The sequence below is a fragment of the Podarcis muralis genome, chromosome 1, assembly GCF_964188315.1.
Source record: "Podarcis muralis chromosome 1, rPodMur119.hap1.1, whole genome shotgun sequence".
NCBI classification, from domain to species: Eukaryota; Metazoa; Chordata; class Lepidosauria; order Squamata; family Lacertidae; genus Podarcis; species Podarcis muralis.
In genome coordinates, this window is record NC_135655.1 from 56,201,639 (window position 1) to 56,226,180 (window position 24,542).

Sequence of the window (24,542 nt, forward strand, 5' to 3'; positions counted from 1 at the left end):
TGAACTTCTTCCAACTCTACAGAACTGTATACGTGATTCTAAATATATTTATTGTGTTAGACCTGTATACCACTGCTCTTCCAGGCTGCTGAGGCCTCAAGCTGATCTCCCACCGCTCTGCAGGTCAGGCCCAGATATTCTTCAATAGAATTGTAGCATTTCATCTGGAGGGTCACAGGCTCCTCATCTGTTTTATTCAAATGCTAAAATTCTATTGGTTACATTCACAGCAGTTTTCATCAGAAGAGGTGTTTAAGTCTATAATAACCAACACAACAAATTGTCTAGAGGCAAATTTATAATCACTGTAGCTGTACTAAAAGAACCAATTCGTCCAGACATACAAGACAGAAATAAATCCATGGTTAAGTTACCCCTTTTGGAATGGGGACTACACACTGCTTTTCCAGGGGCAGCTTTCCAGCAGTCAATGACATAAGGGACAAAAGATTGTGGGGAATCAGCTTAACTTAATTAAGCCGGTTAATAAAGAGCTAATACCAGATTGGATTTAGCAGTGCCTTAAAGAGATACATGTGAATACACCCTGGAGTGCTGGGGAAAAAGTTGAACAAGTACAGAAAGAAGTGCCCCAGTTATTGCAATTGGAAAAGATACATTTTAGTAGCTCTCTATAAAAGGTAACATTGATCTGTCATACACTTAGTTACATTTTTAATTACAGATCTTAATGTTTCTTTTTTGGGGAGCAGAATCCCACAGTGTTGCAAATATAATGTTGCAAAACCTACTCACTTTCATAAACAAGTTGGATTTGTGTTTGTTGGTTTCTCTGGAAACTTCTCTCTCTTTGTATCATGGATGGTGGCTCATATTATGGATATATGTATTATTTTATTTATACTGTTGCTACAAGTTTGTCATGGCCTTTGGCTAAATCAATAAACTTATGAACTGAATGCAGTCGTACCTTGGTTGTCAAACAGAATCCGTTCCGCGAGTTAACTTCCAAAAACATTCGACAACCAAGTCGCAGCTTCCGATTGGCTGCAGGAGCTTCCTGAACTCAATCGGAAGGTGCGGAAGGCGCATCTGACGTTCGGGTTCCAGAAAACATTCGCAAACTGGAACAGTTTGAGAGCCAAAACATTCAAGTAGCAAGGCATTCGGGATCCAAGGTACAACTGCACTCAGTTTCATTGCAGAGTGTAGACCATCAGCGAAGATCAGTTGGTCCTATTGCTTAGATCAATTCAACCTCTGTGTGTGCACCTGACCCTTGCCAATACTGCCTAGTTAAATCATGCTGAGATAGATGTGCCCAGTTTCTTAATGTTAATGTTATTCTTCAGGAACTGAGGGTGCCACTACTACCCCCCCCCCCTCTCTCTCTCTCTCTCTATATATATATATGTCAGTCTCAAAGGTTCAGTTTTTGAGCAAGATGACAGTATATGCATTAGGCATTAAGTCTCAATTATTCAAGAGGATTTTCTTAATCCTCTGTAGTCAGATTGCAGACAAAGGCCAAGATCCTATCTGATCATCTGGGTTTAGGATAAACTGTGGGATTTGGTGGGGGGGTGGTCAGTGAGACAGCAAATAGTTCAGGTACTGAAAATGAACTGTATTCCAGGCCCACTGCATTTTGGAGAAATTATTTCCTAAAGGGCACAATTTTAGCAACAAATGAATAGGACATTGTAGCGATTCCTATCATAAACACGACTGCACTCTCAGAATCTGTACAAGCTACAATCAAATGCTACTGGACCACCTGTCTTATTTGATATGAGAAGTGGGAGTCTGCCTTAAGCTTGCTCTAAATTTTCCTTCTCTTTATAGTCCTAGAAAGTCATGCTGTTTACATCATAGGCGATGTCTTGCAGGGCTTAAGTAGGACCTGCTGGATCAAGCCAATAGCCCACCTGGTCTCACAGTGACCAAACAGATGACCATTGGGAAGCCCACAAGCAGGACCTGAGTGCAACACCACTCTTCCCCACTTGTGATTCCTAGCAACTGTTGCTCCAAGGCATACTGCCTCTGGTAGTGCAAACAGAATATGGAAGCATGGCCATTTTATGTCCTCTGTATTTTATATGCCAATTCTACCCTTATTGTTAAATGGAAACTGTTATGTACTGAAGTTCTCACCCTGGGCCAGCAGGGGGATACTGTAGATAGTTATGCAAATAAGGGATCAAAAGTGATGTTCAGTGATTGGATAGTTTTAGAAAATTGTTACAGTTACGTTGTACTGGAGCTCTATATAAGCGGGCTGACTGAACCCTTCAGTTCAGTTCTGGCCTGGCCTGTGAATAAACAAGAGCTGTTTAAAGAATCTCTGTGTCGTCTGATATGTTCACCCACAACCTAACAGAAACCTTGCAACCATCATGTATAATTTGTAAGTGTGAGGATTAGTTTCTCTAAAACTCTGCAAGGGGCTAGCCTTAGAGACTGCTCAGAACTACAGATGATGCTCCCCAGTCTTCCTGAGTGGGGAGCAAGTTGTCAAGCGCAAAAGACTCAAGTGCAGTTGATCACACTGCCTGCCAATTAGCTTTGAGGCACAATTTAAGATGCTGGTTATTATTACCTTTAAATCCATACACAGTGGGACCCAACATAATGGAAGCGGTGCCTTTTGCTATCTATATCTTCCTCCAGCCAATCTACACAGGAAAGTCTGATCCAGTCACCCTACTCGATAAATAAAATCCTGGGAGTTACAAAGCAGGGCTGTCATGCAGCACCCAAAGTATGCTATGCTCTTCCCACTTGGAGCACACACCTTAAGCATTCTTTTAATTTCACAACACTAGTTTTACATCTTGAATTTTCTGTGCTTTCTGGCATGTTAACAGTGGATTGATTTCTTCCCATTGATTTTATTTACTCGGTGCTAGAGCTCTTGCCATTTTTCTCCATTTTGTAAGGCAAGTTACGCCATCATTTTGTAATGAGAAAGTCAGGGTATAAAATAAATTAAAATGAAAGTCTGCAGCCCTCCAGAGTTATTTAAAACTGAAAATCTATCACCACGGTCTCTTCTGTTTACATGTACCTCACCTGTCAACTATAGGGCATAACAGGAAATGAATCACCTGCTTCCCAGATTCCTTTTCCTTTGCATTATTTTTAAATTTATTCATGAGACCAGTTAAGTTAGCAGACAAAGGTAAGGAAAAACAAAACAAAAAAAGGATGATTATCTCTGGTTGGGTGAAAGAAAAATGGCCTAGCTAATATATTTTAATAATCTAACACAACTAGAAAAGTGGGGGGGGGGGATCATAGTTCTCCAAAAACATCAATTGACAGATCCCAAGACATTAACCCAATCCAACTGACGAAAGGAATTTTATGAACTGAGGTTTTGCAGCTATTTAAATTTTACTGGCAGATACTATATTAATTACTACCAAAACCTTGTGGATCCAGTTTATTCTCAGTGACAAAAGAATATTGTGAATTGAGTCTATGGTCACTGGCAGACTATTACTGACTTATTCATAAGCAAAAAAGAAGTCTGTTCAGCAACACTTCATTAATTGCTTATTTTCAAGGCAGTAGGTGGCATGCAAGATAAACAAAATTATATGAAAGAGATAAACAAAATTATATGAAAAGCAAAATAAAAATATATTTGAGAACTCTTTTTTAAAACTTTTTTTTTGAGTACACACACACACACAGAGAGAGAGAGAGAGAGAGAGAGAGAGAGAGAGAGAGAGAGATGTATTCCACTGGGTTTAAGGATAAGATTTGGTCTTGCATACAGTGGATGGAAAGAATGTTGAATTACACCTAAACTTGGCCAGAGATTATTATCCCAGGTCCCATAATGACAATCCCAGAACACCTAATTTAAGATACAATTGTAAGCCAAAAAGGAAATCCAATCCACTCTTTGCTGTTAATGTTAATTCTTTGTTGTCAGGCGATCAGGGCCACACAACTTTAGGCAACAAACATTACATCACAGTAGTGGTTTTGGTGCCATGGAATGTCTTTGCCTAAACAGCCAATATAGAACTTAGAAAATGTGTTTGCAAGACACATGGTGCTTGCTGGGTCTTAGTTTCCTTTTGCAAAGATTTAACCAAAGACCACATGCATTTATTTGACAAATAAAAAGCAGAAAAGGCATTCTAAGTTCAAGCTGAAGTTCTGTCAACTGCCCTGACAGAACGATCATTTTAGTGCAACACTGAATTCCTCCCTGAAGTATTATGATTATTTTAACCTCTTTTCCTGTTCCGAGGTGAAGTGAGGTTGAAACTATAATGTTTTCAATTGAAACAAACAGAAATGACCCAATCAAAGTAGAAAGAAGTCAATCAAGTATTGAATATTCACTAAATAGATTTATTTCCTATGCTGTTTATAGTCTCTGTGGAAGACAAACCAAAGACAGAACAGAAAGAAATAACACAGAAAAATTGTGAAAATTGTTACTGTGTTTCTAAGAAGGAAGTGTGGAAATGAAGGCTGTTCTCACTTGGACCCAATGATAAGAGTCATAAACTTAGGTCCTCAGAGCAGAGACTAGGAGTGGCTCTAAGCCCCGTCCTTTGGCGTAAGAGGGGGTTGAGAACATTCTGAGGATTGCAGTCTTGCGGAGAACAATACACAGAATTTATAGGAACAATGATGTTCACATAGGCAAGCATTACGTCTGAAAGTCACATGTACAACTTTGCTAATACTTACCAGACTATTTATGTATGATTGTGAAATTCTGCATAAATGAATTGCTCTCTGCATTTGGAGATTTTGAATTACTGTATGTTGTTTACAGGGAAGTACTGATCCACATTTCTTCTGTTTTTATTGTGAAATCATGTGATTACACTATTTCATCCAGATCACTTTTTGCAGGTATTGCACTCAGCAAGCTCATCTGCTTTTGCGCATCACTAACAAGGAAAGTGAGCAGGAGGGGGAGATGCAAACTGAAAAATATGGTAAACCTGTTCCAGAATTTTAGAAATTATGCGAGTTAAACTGAAACATGGGGCAAATTCAAACCACAGAAAATATTCAAACAGACTGCATCTGCTCATGACAAATTTGGATAGAGAAAATGTAGATTTAATTGCCAGCCCAGCAATAAAATTCGCAGTGCCCTTCAGAAAGGTATTGTCTTCGTCAACCTACAATAAATTGTACTGCCACCAAGCAAGAAGTGAACAGTCACTTCAGTTAGACAAACCAATAAGAAATATGGTAACACAGGTTGAATACTCATCCCTGAAATGCATTTGATTTTTACATGGCTGAGTCTTGCTATTCAAAATATGAAAGGTAGCAATCAAGTAGAGGACACTCACGGCATTCCTTCTCATCACTTTTGTCAAAGCAGTCTGGCAGCCCATCACATTGCCAGGCTCCTGGGATGCAACGTCCATTACTGCACATGAAGTTTCCAGGAATATTACATTCATTTGTGAAGTTATTCCAAGGCAACTGTTGGCCTTCTGCAACAAGAAGATAAAATGCACAGTGTTTACATATGCAGAAACTGCTTTCACATCTAAAGCAATACTGCTGGCTCCCCTTTTCCATTAGTAGAGGCACCCACTGAATCAAAGGCCCTTCCATGAAATGGCACAGCAGTGCCTGCCTTAAAGAATACCATGTTTGGCCTTAGTTTTGGTCTCTACCTTACAAGGGAGCCATCCATGATTAGGGCTAGAGATAGAATAGCTGAATAACTGAGTTTTATATATATATATTCAAAGGAAAGGGAATCACTATTCATTCACCTTAATATGAAAAGATCTCATAGGCTAAGATTTATTTGCATTGGGAGAAGCTACAATTATTAAGGATGCAGTTCTATACATACATACATACATACATACATACATACATACATACATACCCACTGAAGTCAATGGGATTTACTACTGAGTAGATATGTATAGGATTACACAGTCTACAAAGTACCATCTCCAATCCATTTTATGACTGGAACTGCAGACTAGAGCTTTTCCATCACACCTGCCCAATATTTTATTCCACTCCCCACCATTCACACAGAAGAAGTGGGTGGTACAAAAGAGGGACCATTTTTTCCCAATTCATACAATTAGTTTATTTCTAAAGTTCTAAATTCCAGTTTGAAATTCTGATAATAGTAAAAATTGGTTCATCCACACTGATGGAATTTGCCAAGTGTTGTAACCTGTGTGTACAGTATTTGACAGAGACATTTTATTTTAACCCTAGTTAACTAAGAATTATTGGAGGAATAGTTGCATAAACAAACTTGGATCTTTATTTATATGTGATTTCCCAGGTCCAATCTCCAATATCTCTAGATAAGCAACTCTTAAGTGATTTGGCCTAAAGATATTACTAAATGAAACCCTCAAGACTGCTGTTAGTCAAAATACATTGTGATATTGGAAAGAAAGTAAGTCTTGCTCACTAAGGTATGCCGTTTCCTATTTCAAAGTGAACCACTGTCATCAGTTTCAGAAGAGACTCAGTGTTAACTTTGAAGAAAGTTCTGCAAATACGATTTCTAGTTTATAGTTGTTGATTTCATGGGGACATATATGTTTTAATACTTTGAATACCAGCATAAAACATGCAGAGGTAGCATCAGCAGTACAGAAATAGCATGTTACTCAGGCAACTATCGCTGACCCTTTGATTTCTTAAGCAGTTTACATACCATGGAATACACAAATAATACAAAAAGATCTCTTAAGATGAAAGGGTAAATCAAGGATTGGGCAATCTCATTTAAGAAATTCAGCAACATCTTTAATGTCTACACATGTTTAACATCTCCTCCCAGTACTTCAAGCTGCTTTCATGTACCATTTGCTTTACATAGTAATAACACCATTTTCCATCTTATCATTATGGTTGAAAAGTACAAAATTATTTTGGCACAACTGCAAGTGTTTGGTCTCCAGAGTGCTGCAGTAAGCAGTATGCACACTATGATAGCTGACTGTATCTAAGTAGACATATTGAGCTCTGGGATCCCGTTCCCCCATGGTTTTCAATGCTGAATAAATTGTATAATGCTTTTCTTGAACCTTAATTTTTATGAAGTAGTTAGCTGAAAAATCTCATGTAATTTTTTTTAATGCAGAACTTCAGAGAGTTCAGAATCATAATGGTGAGAAACAAAGATATTTTTAATAACATGTCTTTCCTTAAGAAAAAAGTTGAGATTTTCCAAATTCTGATATAAATCTTAACTGTTTCAGTACTGATTTCATTCCATATCAGATGAAAGGCAACACAGTGCTGAACAGAAACTGTAATCAATGTTACTTTTGCCTTTGTCATATTGATCATTAAAAGTTCAAACATTGCATCTTAAAACGTCTTTATAAACTTGGATGAAGAAATTGAGGGGATGCTTAACAAATTTGCAGATGACAACAAACTGTAGAGGTACCGTATTTTTCGCTCCATAGGGCGCAATGGACCATAGGGCGAACCTAGTTTTTAGGGGGGGAAATAAAGAAAAAAAAATATTTCCCCCCCCAGCCCCAAAGAGCAAAGAAGCCAAGACAGCCTGCAGCCCCCTTTGCTATCGCTGTAGCCAAGGAGCCTGCATTCGCTCCATAGGACGCACACACATTTCCCCTTCATTTTTGGAGGGGGAAAAGTGCATCCTATAGAGCAAAAAATACAGTAGGTAATGCCACAGAATTTATTAGCACAAGCTAATAAAATGAATTTCAATAGGGACAAATGTAAGGTTCTTCACTTAGGCACGATGAACCAGATACACAAATATAGGATGGGGGACCCCTGGCTTACTGTGAAAAGTATCTGGGGACTTGGTGGAACAGTGACTCAACAGTGTGATGCAGCAGCAAAAAAGCTAATAGTTTAGGCTGCATCAACAGAAGTATAGTGTTAGTACTATAGTAATAGTACCATTCTATTCTGCTTTAGTCAGACTACACCTGGAATACAGTGTCCAATTCTGGGCACCACCATTTAAGAAGGATGTTGACAAGCTGAAACATGTGCAAGCTGGAACATGTGCAGAGGAGGGCAACCAAGATGATCAAGGGTCTGGAAATGAAGCCTTATGAGGAACAGTTGAAGGAGCTGGGTATGTTTAGCCTGGAAAAGAGGAGACTTGAGAGGAGATAGCCATCTTCAAATATCTTAAGGGCTGTCACATGGAAGAGTTAATAAGCTTGTTTTCTCCTGATCTGGAGAGTAGGAGAAGTCGCAAGAAAGGAGATTCCAACTAAACATCAGGGAAAACTTTCTGACAGCTAGAGTTGTTCAACAGTGGAACATTCTCCCTCAGGAGGTTGTGGACTCTCCTTCCATGGATGTTTTTAAACAGAGGTTATTGGATGGCCATCTGTCATGGATGCTTTAGCTGAGATTCCTGTATTCTAGGAGGTTGGACTAGATGACTCTTGGGGTCCCTCCCAATTCTACAATTCTATCACTTTATGATTCTATGAAAGTGCTAAATGCTTGTCGTATTTTACCTCAGGGATGGTTGCATGCCCCAGAGATTCTTTGTACCAAATTACGTAGATGCATTCTGAATGTGCTCTACCATCATGTTTTCATATCCTCTCCTTTATAAAAATTTCCAATAAAGAAATAAGAATAATTAATCCCCAAACTGACTGTGCTTGGTTTAATCCCACCAAACAAGACATGGCTAGGCTTCACAGTTGGAGATTGTTGGTGAAATCCCCAGCTTCGGGTTTTAAGTGTCTCCACAGCAGCTGTTGCTTCTGCTTGGGCAGAGACAAAAATAAATACAAAGCTCACAAGTCCTCTTTAATGGCTGAGAGAAAACAAGGAACATGTGCCAGTTGGGAAATAAAGTTTGTGTGGAAGCTGTGGGTGGCATCAAATCAATATAAAGTCCAACCCAAGCCAAAACAGATAGACAAGTCATGGTTTCTTGCTTATGTAAGAAACTAGCTCCATGTGGTTGCCTAAAAAGAGTGTTTCCAACACTAATGAGCATTAAAGAAAACATTTTACAGAAGGGCTTCATGTTATCCAGATAAAAAGTTATGACAAAGCCAAGCAAGTAACACTAGGGGAGAAATATACTACATATTCATGACTGCTCCCTCAACTTTTTATTCATGCATTACTTGTGTCAGGCATTGTATTGACAGTGAAGCAGAGCCACTCTTTTAGCCCCACCTCAGGTATTTCCACCACACTCATGAGTTGTGTGTGATTACCTGCAGAGAAAATAAAATATGTGAGTACCTATTCTCGTGTAGGGGCTCTGCACATTTGAATTTATCTGCAGACAACTGTACGTAACACACAGCTTTCAAGGAAAAGGCCTGATGGCAGAGGAGGGGCTAAATGGACAGCCCTACTCTGCCGTCAACACAGATATGCCCCAGGAGACGCATTAGTAAGGCTTCAGAGAGGACATCCATAGGTAGGGAAGTCACTTGTCTGCCCTGCCTCTCTCCCGTCCTCTCCGAAAAAACATTTCTGACTAAACACCAGAGAAATAAAATATCTGCATAGCAAGCATTATGGGTAGCTGACACCATAGCATTAATAATACAATAAGAATGAGGGTGAGGATGTTTGGGCTGCATCACTTCAGTGCTTGGGCAGTAGCCATATTTTTAGCCTGCATTCATATTAACACAAGTGAACAGCATTAGGCAACCTATAGGGAGCTATACAGCTGTACATATTACACTCTATCCCACTTCACTGGCAACAAGAGAATTAAAAGTAAAACTTATTCTCCAGGATGCAAACTGGCAACTTCACTTGTGCCCTTTGGAGGACTTAATTGCTAAGTAATGCTGGGGCCTAACGATCTGGAAGACACATCTACATAAATCCTTGCTATGCATGCTATAGTGCAAAGGACAGGCATTTTGCAGAGAAGCTTCTCTTGATTGCAAACAGCAGATTCAGAGAAACCTATTTTTGTTGTACCACAGTAAAGTGAGAAAGAGTTTAAACTTCTTTGCCTAGCCCCCCATAACCTAGAAGCTAAAGCTTTTGTGGAGCTGCTATTCACATCTCAAAAACATATACATTAATTGTATTCATGCAATGGACTTCACATCAGCTTTATCTAAGAAAATAAGAAACAAACAAACAAACACTGAAACCTCAACAACTTTTAATGCCACTGGTGAAGACAGAGCTGTACCATAGCTAATACTAGTAAAGGAAAGATAGAGGTTTAAAATTGCATAGGGTGGGAGTGCAGGATTGCACAGCAGTTAGGAGGCTACTGGCATTATATCTGGCACCATGCCTCAGAAGGAACACTGTTCCATGTCCCTTGCTATGAATGAGATGGTAAGAGATGGAAACTACTAAAATCGATACCCCATTATTCACTAACTTGGTTTGGCCCTAGATTCAAATTTAACCTTTTCTTTTTAAGTGCTCTTACACAAGATCAGACCTGCTGAATCAGGTATCTAGTCCAAAATCTTATTTCCCACAGAGGATAATTAAATTGCACTGGGAAGCTCAGAGGCACAGCTTGAAGGTTTCATCCCTCACCCACTAGTTCTCTCTGAAATTTCCATATAGCTTTTGATTAACAGCTTTTAGTAGACGTATACTCCATGAACCCTGTTTTAAAGCCATTTAAGCTAATGGCCATCACTAAATACTGGGGCAGTGAATTTCAGCATATGTATGCAAGCATGCAGGTGGCAAGAACTAACATAAAGATATTCAATTGTCTAACTTTTCATATGAAAATGTCTAGCATGGCTAAGAAAACATGTTCTCTGTCTATGCAGCAGTTTACTTTTCCTGTTAAGTCTATCTGTGGCTAATTGTTCTCTTAGCAAACACAACTGCTAACATTTTTACTGGCAACCTGTGAGAGAGCCTGTGAGCAGCATTTACACAAACAGGAAGGAACACACAGCTCAGACACCACAAGGGAGTGCAAAGGGAAGGGGAGGGGGAATAGTAAACCCTAAAAGCTTTTCAATCTCTTAGGAATTTCAAAACCAAAAGGTTTTGAATACCTACACTTTCACAATGAACTGCACTTAACTCACACATGAAGCACCCACCAGATCAGGCCAGTGGCCCATATAGCCCGTTAACCAGGTACCTATGGACAGCCCACAAGTATTTCCCCCTCCTGTGGTTTCCAGCAACTGGAATTCAGAAACATAGCTCCAGCAGTGGATGTACCAAATGTGGATCTGATTTCTTTTTATTTATTTAATTTCTTTTTCTATTTATATCCCATCTATCCTCTAAGAAGCTCAATGTGGTATAGATAGTTTTCTCCTCACCCTGTTTTATCCTTGGAACAACCCTGTATGGTAGGTTACGCTGAGAGTCTGTGACTGACCATGAGGTCAAGTGGGGACTAATAATAATAATAATAATAATAATAATAATAATAATAATAATTTATACCCTGCCCATCTGGCTGAGTTTCCCCAGCCCACTCTGGGTGGTTCCCAATCAAGTGTTAAAAACAGTACAGCGTTACATATTAAAAACTTCCCTGAACAGGGCTGCATATAGGATCTCTCAGGTCCTATATGACACCATAACCACTGCTGGTGGTTAGAGTAGGTTACAGAGGCAACTGGATGTCCTATGTAAGCTACTCTGAGCTTTCTGTAAGGAAGAGCAAGGTGGACAAAATAAAATAAACTGGGAAGCAATTTGGAATAATTTCAGTCTTCAACTGCAGGCAGATGAAAAATATCTGGAGGCAAACCCCATCAAGTTCAGATTAATTCAAATAAAGAGGCAAACTAGCAAACCTGTGATAACTGTCTCCCCACAAAGATCCTAATTTATATACAATACAACATCACATGTATATTGGAGAAGAATTTAAAAAATCTGGAATCTCTTCTTGGAGACCTGCTATAGCACAGTGACTAAGAGATGGAGGTATAAATTAGCACATTTCTAGTTTGAACTCACATGTTATAAGTTATTATTGGGCTATTTGGGGGGGAAACTCTACCTTAGTGTTTTTCTTTCCATTTAGTGTACAGTGGTACCTTGGGTTAAGTACTTAATTCGTTCCGGAGGTCTGTACTTAACTTGAAACTGTTCTTAACCTGAAGCACCACTTTAGCTAATGGGGCCTCCTGCTGCTGCCGTGCTGCCGGAGCACAATTTCTGTTCTCATCCTGAAGCAAAGTTCTTAACCTGAAGCACTATTTCTGGGTTAGTGGAGTCTGTAACCTGAAGCGTATGTAACCTGAAGCGTATGTAACCCGATGTACCACTGTACTTGTACATACCTTAATCCAGTGTTTCCCAACCGGTGTTCCGCGGCACACTAGTGTGCCGCGATACGTTGCCTGGTGTGCCGCGGGAAAAATTGGCGGGGGGGGGGGGAATAAAGGGGGGAAAAAATTATTCCCCCACCGCCAGGTGTGGGGCTGGGGCAGGGGAAGCCCGAGCTTCCCCCTCCCCCAGAACGGGACCCAGAGCCATGCCGAAGCTGCGCGCAGCTTTGGCATCGCTCTGGGAGCTTGCGGGGCTGGGGGAGGAGGAAGCCCTCCGCCAGCCTCCAAACCATGTCGGGAGACAGCGGGATGGCGCGCTGCGCCTCTCCCGCTGTCCCCCGAGTTTGCAGGGCTGGCGATGGGGAGGAGCAGGCTTCTCCCCCCGCCAGGCTTCCAGCCAAGTCGGGGGGCAGCGGCAAGGGCGCGCTGCGCCTCTCCCGCTGTCCCCCGAGTTTGCGGGGCTGGCGACGGGGAGGAGCAGGCTTCTCCCCCCGCCAGCCTTCCAGCCAAGTCGGGGGGCAGCGGGAAGGGCGCGCTGGGTTTCTCCGCTGTCCCGGACGGCTTTCAAAAGCCTGCCTTCAAAAGCCGTCCGGGACAGCGGAGAAACGCGCTGCCTTTCTCCGCCCTCCCGGGAAGGCAGGCAGGGGGGAGCAAAGGCTTTCGCCCCCGCCCGCCTTCAGAAGAGGTCAAGGACCTCTTCTGAAGGTGGGCGGGGGGCGAAAGTCCTTGCTCCCCCCTGCCTGCCTTCAAAAGCCATCCGGGACAGCGGAGAAACGCGCTGCCTTTCTCTGCTCTCCCGGGAAGGCAGGCAGGGGGGAGCAAAGACTTTTGCCCCCCGCCCGCCTTCAGAAGAGGTCCAGATTGCGGGTAAGGAGCTCAGCCCTGGGCAGGAGGAAGCGGGGCCGCGCGTGCGGGCCACATCCCCACAGAGAGCGAGCCTCCCCCGGCCCACCACTCCGGGCAGGTCCACTCGCATGAGGGGGCGGCGATGGCGACGGCCGGCAGCTTGCCTGCAATGCCATCCCTCGAGCAGGCGAGGAGCCCGGAGGCTACCAGATGCGAGTCCTCTTTCCCACCCTGCTCGGGAGTCCAGAGCACTTGGTCGCATTCAGGATCTAGAGTGGGGAAGCGGGGCTTGTGTCTGGGCTGGACACATTGGGCTGCCTGTGCCGCTCGACCTGCGGGGAGAAATCAGGGTGGGAGTCACGACCGTGAGGCAGGGCTGCCAAGTGTGGCAGAAGAGGACACGGCCATCGCACCTGTCCTTAGGTAGGAGCTTCTTCCGTGTTGACCTGCTGCCCTAAAGTCTTGGCTTTTTTCTTGGCTTTTTGGAGGTTGGCACAGAAGGAAGGCAAGGGGGAGGGGAAAAAATTGAAACTTACACTTTCGTGCGTCCCTCCCGGCGTGACGCTGCGCGCTGACGTCACGGGGCTGTAATGGTGGTGTGCCTCGAGATTTTTTTCATGAAACAAGTGTGCCTTTGCCCAAAAAAGGTTGGGAAACACTGCCTTAATCTTACCCCAAGTTTGCAAGTGTTTCTATCTTATATGCTGGGGTCTAGTTTTGGGTAAAGGTAAAGGGACCCCCTGACCATTAGGTCCAGTCACAGATGACTCTGGGGTTGCGGCGCTCATCTTGCTTTATTGGCCAAGGGAGCCAGCGTACAGCTTCCGGGACATGTGGCCAGCATGACTAAGCCACTTCTGGTGAACCAGAGCAGCACACGGAAACGCCGTTTACCTTCCCGCCAGAGCGGTACCTATTTATCTACTTGCACTTTGGCGTGCTTTCAAACTGCTAGGTTGGCAGAAGCAGGGACCAAGCAACGGGAGCTCACCCCGTCACAGGGATTCGAACCGCCGACCTTCTGATCGGCAAGTCCTAGGCTCTGTGGTTTAACCTACAGCACCACCCGTGTCCCCCAGTTTTGGCTACATAACCACAAATATGAGAAGACTCAAATCTATATTCATATACAGATGATAATGTGTATATCAGGCAAGTCCTATTATCTAGGTATATTTTCATCTATGCATGCACATACACATCCCACTCTCCATTTTGTGTTAAGCAAATGCTTCTTCAAATTGAAATGGAAGTTTAAAACTGGTTAAGCACTGCTGAGCTGAAATTGTTGCAGGGCTGCAATCTGAAGCCATAAACCCATAAAAAGTAAGTGCATAGAAGTTGTGAAGCACAATGCTCAAAGCACATTTGTCCCATAACTGATAAATGGTTCCAATAAGAAAAGAGGTACATTTTCTTTTAAAAATACGTATCCCCATGATAAATGTAAGATGCATTATAAGAGTCTTAACTAGAGAATGAACCATTAAGAGTCCAAAATTGCAAATTGAATCCTGAAAGACATTCAGCTACTCCCAGAAACACTCAGAAAAGCTTTTACCAACTCAGATCCTTATTAATATTCTACTCCTGCTTTTAATTCCTGTTTTAAAGCATTCACATTTTGCTGTGTAAATGCAGTTTTTATTGGCACTAATTAGCTGAAAGAACAATAAGGAAACAAAGCCGAACAGATAAAATAATGCAACTTATTTATGATGTTATGTACACAGTCCAAAAGCTGCGGCTGTGATTTTGTGAAAGCATTGTGTCTTCTTGCATACTGATACCCTCAAGCTCCAGGTAAAATCATCAATTTTACTGGGAGATACAAGAATTACTTAAAATCGAACTGGGTGGAAACCAAACCCCATAGCTATAATGTGACAGGTGTTAAGCGTTAACTAGAAGACTACACAAATAAAATGGATTGTACTTCAAGTGATCAAATCTACAGGCTCGCTTGTTCAAGAAAAACTGTTAGAATGTGAACTTTTGCCCACCAAGGCTCAAGTAATAAGGTTGTTAGTTTGCTGCTGCTGCTGCTGCTTTTACAATGCCACAAAATTACTGTCAGTTTGTTTTTGGAATGCCACAAAATTGTTCCTTCTAGTTTGTATTTATTTACGGTAATACGGTGAGGTATTAAATTTTTGATTAAAAAAACTAAAGCAGACCTGTTTAGTAAACCAGTTAACCAGTTTGTCTACTTGAGACATAATTCTAAACTGCAATCATTTTGGGAGGCAGGGGAGGATGTGAGCCCAAGACTTGCTGAGCTGCTTCTGTAATAATAGTTTAGTGTTATGTCAAACAAGGCCACTGAAATGATTTAGTGTCAGATGTAAATAGCCTGGTTTAAGGTACACCACTGATTTATGTTTCATCTGAATTAACAAATTATGGTTTACACTCTTCCTGCAAACCCCAATTAGAAACTCGAGTTTAATCCTGATTTGCAGAGTAAGTGCAGACAATAGTTTGCATGTTCAGCTGAAATGCCAAGCAATAATTTTCCTAAAAGCAGGAGAGGAGGGGTGAAGTCTCCCTGCGCGATGGAATTATGGAGTGAAAGGAGAAATCTGAAACATGGATTGTCATCAGGGTTGAATCCCAGTGTTCCATTTATAACATTTTACCTCAGTAGTTATCTCCCCTCCATGATTCCAGCTGGGGTCCAGACATAATGCAAACCATGGTTTGTGCTAACCACAGCTGAGAGCCCACACCATACTTTGAGCTTCCAGAAATATGGTAGACAAATCATGATTTAAAGGTGGTACCATATTTTTCGCCCTATAGGACGCACTTTTTCCCCTCCAAAAATGAAGGGGAAATCTGGGTGCGTCCTATGGGGCGAATGCAGGCTTTCGCTGAAGCTTGGAGAGCGAGAGGGGTCGGTGCACACCGACCCCTCTCGCTCTCCAGGCTTCAGGAAGACATCCGCAGCCTAGGCAGCCCTGCGGGAGTTCCCCAGGAATGTCTAGGCTGCGGATAGCAGCCTGCCGCCCGGCAGGCGGGGCACCCTGAAGCAGAGCGCCCCTCGCGCCGGACAGACATCCGCAGCGTGGGGAGCCCTGCAGGAGTTCCCCACAGGGCTCCCCACACTGCGGATAGCAGCCTGCCGCCCGGCATGAGGAACGCCCTGAAGCAGAGTGCCCCGCACGATGGACAGACATCCGCAGTGTGGGGAGCCCTGCAGGAGTTCCCCGCAGGGCTCCCCACGCTGCAGATAGCAGCCTGCCGCCCAGCACGCGGGGCGCCCTGAGGCAGAGCGCCCCTCGCGCCGGGCAGACATCCGCAGCATGGGGAGCCCTGCAGGAGTTCCCTGAAGGGCTCCCCACGCTGCAGATAGCAGCCTGCCGCCCAGCGCGCAGGGCGCCCTGAAGCAGATCGCCCCTTGCGCCGGGCAGACATCCGCAGCATGGGGAGCCCTGCAGGAGTTCCCTGCAGGGCTCCCCACGCTGCGGATAGCAGCCTGCCGCCCGGCACGAGGGGCGCCCTGAAGCAGAGCGCCCCTCACGCCGGGCAGACATCGGCCAGCCCCACAAGCTCGGGGGACAGCAGGGAGGCGCAGCGCCACCATCCCGCTGTTCCTCGACCTGGTTCAGTTTCCCTGACCTGGTTTTGGGGGGGAAATAAAGGAAAAAATATTTTCCTTTATTTCCCCCCCAAAAAACTAGGTGCGTCCTATGGGACGGAGCGTCCTATGGGACGAAAAATACGGTAATTGGCTTTTGATTCCCACATGCTCAGGACTCAGCTTCAAAAGCTCACTGCTGTCATAGTTTAACAAACCATGGTTTCATGTTATGTGTAAATCACCTTAATTTTACAAAGAAAATAAATTAATAAATCAGGCAGGTCTGCTATCGAAATAGTTTAGCATATTTTATATAATAAGAGATCCTGAATAACCGGGAAGCAGATGTTTTATTTACTTTTGATATACTCTATGTACTTCTAAAAACTGATGCTGGCAGGTGCCATCTCAGAAGAGCCATTCCCCCTAGGCAATCTTAAAGATCTTCCTTCAAGACACACATTGATTACCTAAAAATAAAGTCAATATGCTTTTTGCTTCAGAACTGTTGCTTTACACTATACTGTAGTGGAGTTTGGAAGAAAAAACTCCAAAATCCTTTTTTAAAAAACAACAACCCCTTTTTAAAAACAATCTTTTTACTTTTATCCACCCTTTTCAGGGTGCACATAAACTAAGTCTGTCCAAGGTGGTGTGATTTTGGAGTATCTTACACTTGTAACAGTCTTCCTCTTCTCTGGACTGGGTAAAATGTACTTAGCGAAGTTTATCAGTAATTAAAACAAGAAACAAACTAATCTGTCAATTTCCTATAGACAAAAGGTTCAGCAGCAGCAGTTATCAAAGAGGTTCTTAAAAAGTTCCACATGTATAGGGAGGTTTTTAATGCTTGATGTTTTTATTATGTTTTTAGATGTGCTGTAAGCTGCCCAGAGTGACGGGAAACCCAGTCAGATGGGCGGGGTATAATTATTATTATTGTTGTTGTTGCAGTTAAATCCTGCAAATTCTTCTCTGGTAAATAATTTGGACTTGCTAGTAATCAAATAACCAAACTTGCCAATATAGCCCATAAGTCAGAGACTGTTCTGTGCTTCCTTGATTTTTGTTAACAGCTTCTGTTACAGTGGTACCTCAGGTTACATACGCTTCAGGTTACAGACTCCACTAACCCAGAAATATTACCTCAGGTTAAGAACCTTGCTTCAGGATGAGAACAGAAATCGTGCAGCAGCGGCGCAACGGCAACAGGAGGCCCCATTAGCTAAAGTGGTGCTTCAGGTTAAGAACAATTTCAGGTTAAGAATGGACCGCCTGAACGAATTAAGTTCTTAACCCGAGGTGCCACTGTATTTGTAAGGACTCAAGAGGAAGTTGGAGAAAGAAGCCTGTTCACACACCTGTCATTTCATCTCACGCAGAAAAAGAAAAGTCCATGCATCGTGACGCTCGGGAGAGATAGGCATTGAGGAATGGATACAACTGTTTGCATGTGGGGATTTGAATGAGAGTGAATACAGTTAGGGAACTATAAAAAATGTCTTGGTTCTGTTTTTTCCATTTGTAAAGTCCACTTTCTCTTTTTGTTGATATATTTTATAAACTATTTTTGTATAAAATAAAGCACATCGATCACACTGATTGCCAACACTGCCTACACACTCCACCTGTGATCCTCCCCTTAGTTTTGCCAAAGTTTCTTTCTCTCCTTTGGCTCCACACCACTGCTGCTGCTTGGGGGGAGTCAGAGAATGCAGGCTTTTTCTCCAGTGTCCCATAGCAGCAACAGCAGCAGAGGGGGATGAAGAAGTGGTTCCGCTCCCCACTTGCCAGCAGGCGGCAATAGTGGGAGCATAGGAAGTCTTGCAAGGTCTGCCCAGCACCTACCAGCCTCTGTCCACCTGTTTAACCCCTCCTTGCTCCCTCACCAAACACAGCCACTTACTCTCCAGAATTGCATTCCCCTCCTCTTACAGCTCGGCCAAACTCTGGCCCAGGCAAGCCACAGAGGAACAGGCAGGGCAAAGCAGCTCCTCAGCAACTGTCCTGCTCCAGTGCCACTTCGCTACTCCTTGGCCTCCTGTGCCACAGAGGCCAAAATGGCAGTGTCAATGTGAGGTGCACAGTGGCAGCAGAGCAGGACAGGTGTTGGGGAGCTGCCCTGGCCTGTCTTGACCATTCCTCTGCTGCTTGCCTCGGCTGCCAGCTCATTCACCTGCCAACTGTTCTGTCATCACACTGCTGTTCACATGGTCTATCAGCAGCCACACAAACTGCAACATGACAACAGCCATACAATTTTATTATATAGTAAGAAAGGAATGCTGCAGCCTGGTATGAATAAATTAGAAGTCTAGACAAGGTGCCTCAACTGAAGGCAGTCCTTCTGAACAGGAGAATATCCATTACTCTCAGATTCATGAACTATTTTAAGAAGGGAGGGGGAAGATGCATTTCTGCTCTAGGGTAATGAGAGATTCATGACAGACACATCTTCAGAAGGAGGCAATTTTGTCTCTAATTCTTGAGACAGGCTTGAAGACATTTGGCATATTCTGAGAACTATGTAATGAACTCTGCATGTATCCCTCATGCCCAAGTACATCACAAAGTCCTATTGAGTGTGCAGAAACTAATTAGTGTCTAACTGAGCTCTCCCAATTGTGGCTACTGGTCTGTCAATATATTCAACTTTTAAGCGAAACATTAAGATGAAAGCAGTTTAAAATGAATAAGAATAGTTATTTTATTTACTCTTAAATAGCATAATACTTGAAATCATTACCAGATACCTGGAAATAATAGCTTTCATAGTTACTCTCTGAAAAACAGGACACCATCTCAGCTTCTTAATATGCTCTATTCAGCAATAAATTTTAAGAATATGTGCAAAATATAATGCGACTCCAGTTATTTCCTGCATGTATTACATTTCAGCTGCTTTCTGTAAGCAAATCAATAACACAAATGAATGGCATTGCATTTTGTCAATGGGATACAAACTGTTATGAAGATGCACAGCAGGCATTATATTGAAGTCAGCCCCATTCTTCTCACGGGAGTTTAATTTCACCTTATCTACTCTACTTATTCATCACAACAGAAACCCTTGCTGAAAGAAAATATATATCTCTATTACAACAGGACGTATATTCAGCAAATGCAGATAGGAAATAAATGTGCACTGTCATGTGCTGTGTTTTCCAATGGACAAGTAAGGGAAGAGTAAGGGCTAATCTTATTGTGTGGCACAAGTGACAAATTCCAGTCGACAAAAATAGCCACAACAAAATGCAAGTAAAGTATATAATATATTAAGACAACCTTGCGACTAGTAGGAAAGTAATATAATGGCTTGCAATAAACAAAGCAAGCTTCAAATTACATCATTTTAACTGATAGCTGTATCTTGCAATGCAATGAACAGGCAGGAAATAATGGAATGAAGTGCAGAAGGGAAAGATTGAAGCTGCAAAGCAGAGCAATGATGAATTGCAGCTTCTTTACAAAGACTCGGGAAAAGCTCTCCATGGCATATATACAGCATGCAATACTCCAAGACTGTGTAAGTGTAGATCCGGCAGAGGACATGGGCGTAGCCAGAGGGGCAGCTCCCCCCAGAGGTGGAGCTAGCTGCTCTGGCACCCAGAGCAGCACACATGCTGTGCACCCGGGGCGGGACTAGTGTCCCAGGGGGGTGGGGCAGTGATGTCACCCCCCCCGGATGATATCTGGGGTGGACCGCACCCACCGCACCCCTTTCCTCCGCCAGTGGCTCCCCCCCCCCCCCAGTGTTAAAGAGACTGGGATAGAAAAACTTGGAGCCAAAAGGCTTCTGGGACCTGGGTTGTGGGCACCAAAACAGAATGTCTAGTTGCCATTGCGGAGGAGGGTCGACAACACTTTTTATTTATTATTTTGTTAAGGATGAACTAATATGCAATTCACATGGGTAACACATTGTTAATATCACATTTTTAGCAGAAATTGTTAATACATGTTTAAGTTGGTGTTTACAATAAAAAAATATTGGTACTGTACTTCAGTTTTCAAAACATGCTGCTCCTTATTGTTAAACCCCATAACATATTGCCTATCCTTAACATATACTTTGAGGCTTCAAAGCACATACATTTCAGTAATCCTTGAGTGTCAGCCAATTTTTCAGTTTTAAAATAGCTATATCTATAGCTAAATGAACAATAGTTACCTTACTGAAAGGTTTTTTATGGCGATCCTGTTGCCATTTTAAAAAGTTTTTTTAAAAGGTGTTGGTTTTTTTAGTTTACTAACCACTCCTGCAGATGCCAAAACGTTTTTGGGACACCTAAGCTCCCCCCTCACCTTGATCTTTTTAAAAAAGAGAAACTGCCCACACTCACCTCTGAAGGGTTAACCATAGGTCAATGTGGCCCTCAGCCAGAAAATGGTTAACGCACCCCTCAATTACAGAAACAAGTAAACTTCAACCAGTTATATATGAAGCTGACATGTTTCTGTAAACCACACTAAAGATCAATTACAGTTTAGGCTTCAGACCTAACATAAAACTGTGGTTAAATAAAATAGGAAACAACTGCTTTCAAATGCATTGGAGGGAATTCATTGACACGCTTTGGCAATTGTTCACTGGGGCAAGCATTTCAAATTGCCAGACAGAACAATCCTGCCTCTCCTCCCCAGCATGCTGTTCCGGAGATTCCCCCGCCTGCGCGCCAATCCTGGGAAACACAGCTGCAAGGGGGGGAGAGCCCCATTGCACAAGTGGGAAGTCTTTGCACTGGGCTTCTGCTAACAGGACTCAATAGGGGAATCCCACCCTTTGTCACCACATCTAAGGAGAATGCACAAGCCTGAGGCTCGTGAACAAAATGAAAAACCATTGCTTACTGATTACGTCCAAACTGGGCCTTTATGTCTGAATGAAAACCATCTATCAAGGCAGATTATTATTTTTCTTTCCTATGCCTTTAGGGTAACTTCCCAAAGGGTGAGGATCTCATCTCTGTAAATGCTAATGCTCTGTGACACACTGTCACATCAGCTAAACAGGATGGTTTCACTAATTGTTAAAGCAAGGGGAAATATGCAGCATTGTTTAGGATTCACAAGGAAGAAGTTGTTGGTCCTCATCACAATGTCACATTATCTGAAATGGCAGCAGTTCCCATTTTCCAAACTAAGTGTCTCTTACCTAATCCAAGTTTCATTAACTTCTGCACAGGATCAATGACAGATACTGAGGAACATAATGCTCCATTTCTGTGTCCACATCTATCCCACTTGTTGCAAAATACAAGTTCCGTCATCAGAAAGCATAATTTTATAGAAATATGTCTATACAGAAACAGCAATCTTTGTGCTCAGCTCAGAATCAGAGACCTGCTCATATTAGAAGGCTTCTCACCTAGTTCCTCTGCTCCCAGCTATTAACGTGCCAAATGTAAGAGGATACCCAGCAGTCAAGAAGCTTCCTCTGCAAGACACACTGCATTAATCATTTAGCTATTAATGGTCATGTAACTGGAGTATTTTTCCTAAGGACTGAACGTTGCTGTTGTCCATTATGTTGGCAGCATAGGCTTCCATTTAAATAAAGCAGAAGCAAATACCAGGAGGGCCCTACAGTGAATAACACTGCTTGAAACTACAGAGCATTTGTATGGGTGAGAGACTTGTTTTTAAAAAGGAACATGATGAATGTGTGAAGCTTAAAGAATAAATATAATTTGTGTAACTTAGATTTATAAAGCTCACTAACGCTGCAGAAGTTGATAAATGGTTATAGGTTTTCCCACCATCTTCCTAACCTCTTATAAGCAATTAATTTCACTCTGTTCAAATGCAATATACTCTATAACATACAGTGGAGGCAGAGTTATATGCTCATCACTTGAATAATCTACATAGGTATTCCTGACTCAGGAAGTTAAACATGCAGCAAAAGAACGTCTCACTGCATTAACCATTCGTGTTGCCATCTTCCTGATTAACACCTCATAAAATGTAGGTGCAGCATATAGATGACAGAAAAGCAACACCAGAATAAAACCCTGTGCATTGTTCTTAGGCAGAAAAGCATCCCAAAGGCTCTTTAATATTGAAGAATGTTATTGCTAGAATATTCAGCTGAATAGTATCTCCTTTAAAGAAGCATGGAGGAGCCTTACAGTTGAGGAACACACCAATGTCCCATTATCACCAACGGTTCTGGGTTCTGGATTCTGCATAGCTGTGAATAAACAAAATGGTTTCTTTATGGAGCCTATTACAGAGAAATCCTGAGAATAATGAGAAGAGTTCAAATCACCACTCAAGATACATATAGAAGAGCAATATATATTAAAAATAATTAAATTTTCAGTTTGAAACATTAGTAGCAATAAAGAGGCTTACACAGCATACTGCTACTAGCTTCACATTTTAGCCAGTTGCTGGACATAATGAAAAACAATCCTTGATAATCTGACTATGCAGAACTGCATAAAAATGTTTCTTTTAGGGTGCTAAATATATTTAAAGATGCTAAATTGTGTTATACTTAAAGATGCTAAATGGCCTGTGATAACTTTTTTTTTTTTTAAGTCTTTGCTTGTTCCTGAAGGGAGCTCAAGAATAGTAGAACATTACACAAACAACCCACTGCTGAAAAAACCTTTTCCTTAAGAGTTATGAGAAGGGAGTTGAAGGCCTCCAAAGATTATACAGCAGCATGCGTATTTATGTGTGCAAAGAGCACCTTATTGGTACTGGAGTCTCAAGCCATACATTGCTTAACTAATCCTGGAATCTCTTATGATTAGGCTGATGGTTTATATTCCAATGAGATACTTGCCAAAATACCTTACTGATACAATCCTTCACATTTGATCCAAGCTGGACTCCCTGTTGTCCACAGGACTCTCAACTGTTAGCTAGCTCTCAGGTGATGCCTCTGTACAGGAGCCATCCCTCGTCCTATCTCATTGCTTTTGTTTGGATGGCTTGGAGATACAGTACTGTAAACTTAAGGATACAGATGGTCTTTTTGGAATGGTTCAACTAGCCACTTGTGCTCAGAATATATGTTCTTCCTTATCAACGAGGCGGGCCAAAGCCATTAGTGTTATTACCACCACAGTGAGGTGAGGACTTCCTGCACCTCTTAAGGAAGCTGTAACATGGCCATTCCTAAAGCACTCTTTCCTGGACTGTTTAGATCCACAGAGTTGCTGACAAGTCTTTATATACCCTTGGAGCAAGCAACTTAGAGGTGGTGGATTCTTTTGAATACTTATCAGTTTTAATCCGGTTTCAGGCTTCATGTCAATCTGGTTTCATACCCACTTCTGCATCCATTTCAATCTGGTTTCCTGAAGGAGATTTGCAACCTTGAGTGTTCTCCTTTACACAGCCATGCTTCTATATTCCTAGCTGGCAGCTGTATAGGCAAGCACACCCTCTTCCAGCTTTGACAGTCTTATAGCTGTCTTCTCCTTCATCAAGATCAGCTCTCCATAATCCATTCCTTGGCAACCTCAACATTGGATTACTGTCATCAACTATACATGGGGCTGATTTTCAAGACGATCTGGAAACTACAACTGGTCCAGAACTGAGTGCCAGGATTTTAACTAGTCATTCACAGAGCTTACATTAACACAAGCCCTAAATAATCTATTCGCCTATTTGTAGGATAGATTCAAAATCCTGGTTTTGGTCCTTAAAAGCCCCCTTTCCTCCCAGATTTGTCCCAAGATACTCTATCATAAATTGGCTTGTTGACTAAAATACAGCATGTGACTTTTAAGAGCCTTCTCCATAGCAATGCAGCATTTATGAAATGCACCATCACTTTAACTTTTAAGCTGTTAACTGAGTTGGCTTTTCAATGAGAGAATTGGCTTTTCAACTGGAGAGTTGTTTTAATCCCTGTCATATTTATTTGTTGATTGTTATTGTAAATTTCA

At 42.3% G+C, this 24,542-nt stretch overlaps 1 protein-coding gene across 7 annotated transcripts in view; it reads right to left on the reverse strand.

Moving 5' to 3' along the window:
* LDLRAD3 (low density lipoprotein receptor class A domain containing 3) overlaps positions 1–24,542 on the reverse strand; it is a 121,745-nt gene that overhangs the window by 83,108 nt on the left and 14,095 nt on the right. For 6 of the 7 annotated variants that reach the window (XM_028727916.2, XM_028727897.2, XM_028727888.2 and 3 more), the window contains exon 2: positions 5,301–5,447. The exons of the other annotated variant lie outside the window; for it this stretch is intronic. In XM_028727916.2, the coding sequence (XP_028583749.2) occupies positions 5,301–5,447 (147 nt within the window). The remainder of the gene's footprint in view (positions 1–5,300; positions 5,448–24,542) is intronic. 7 annotated transcript variants of the gene reach the window in all.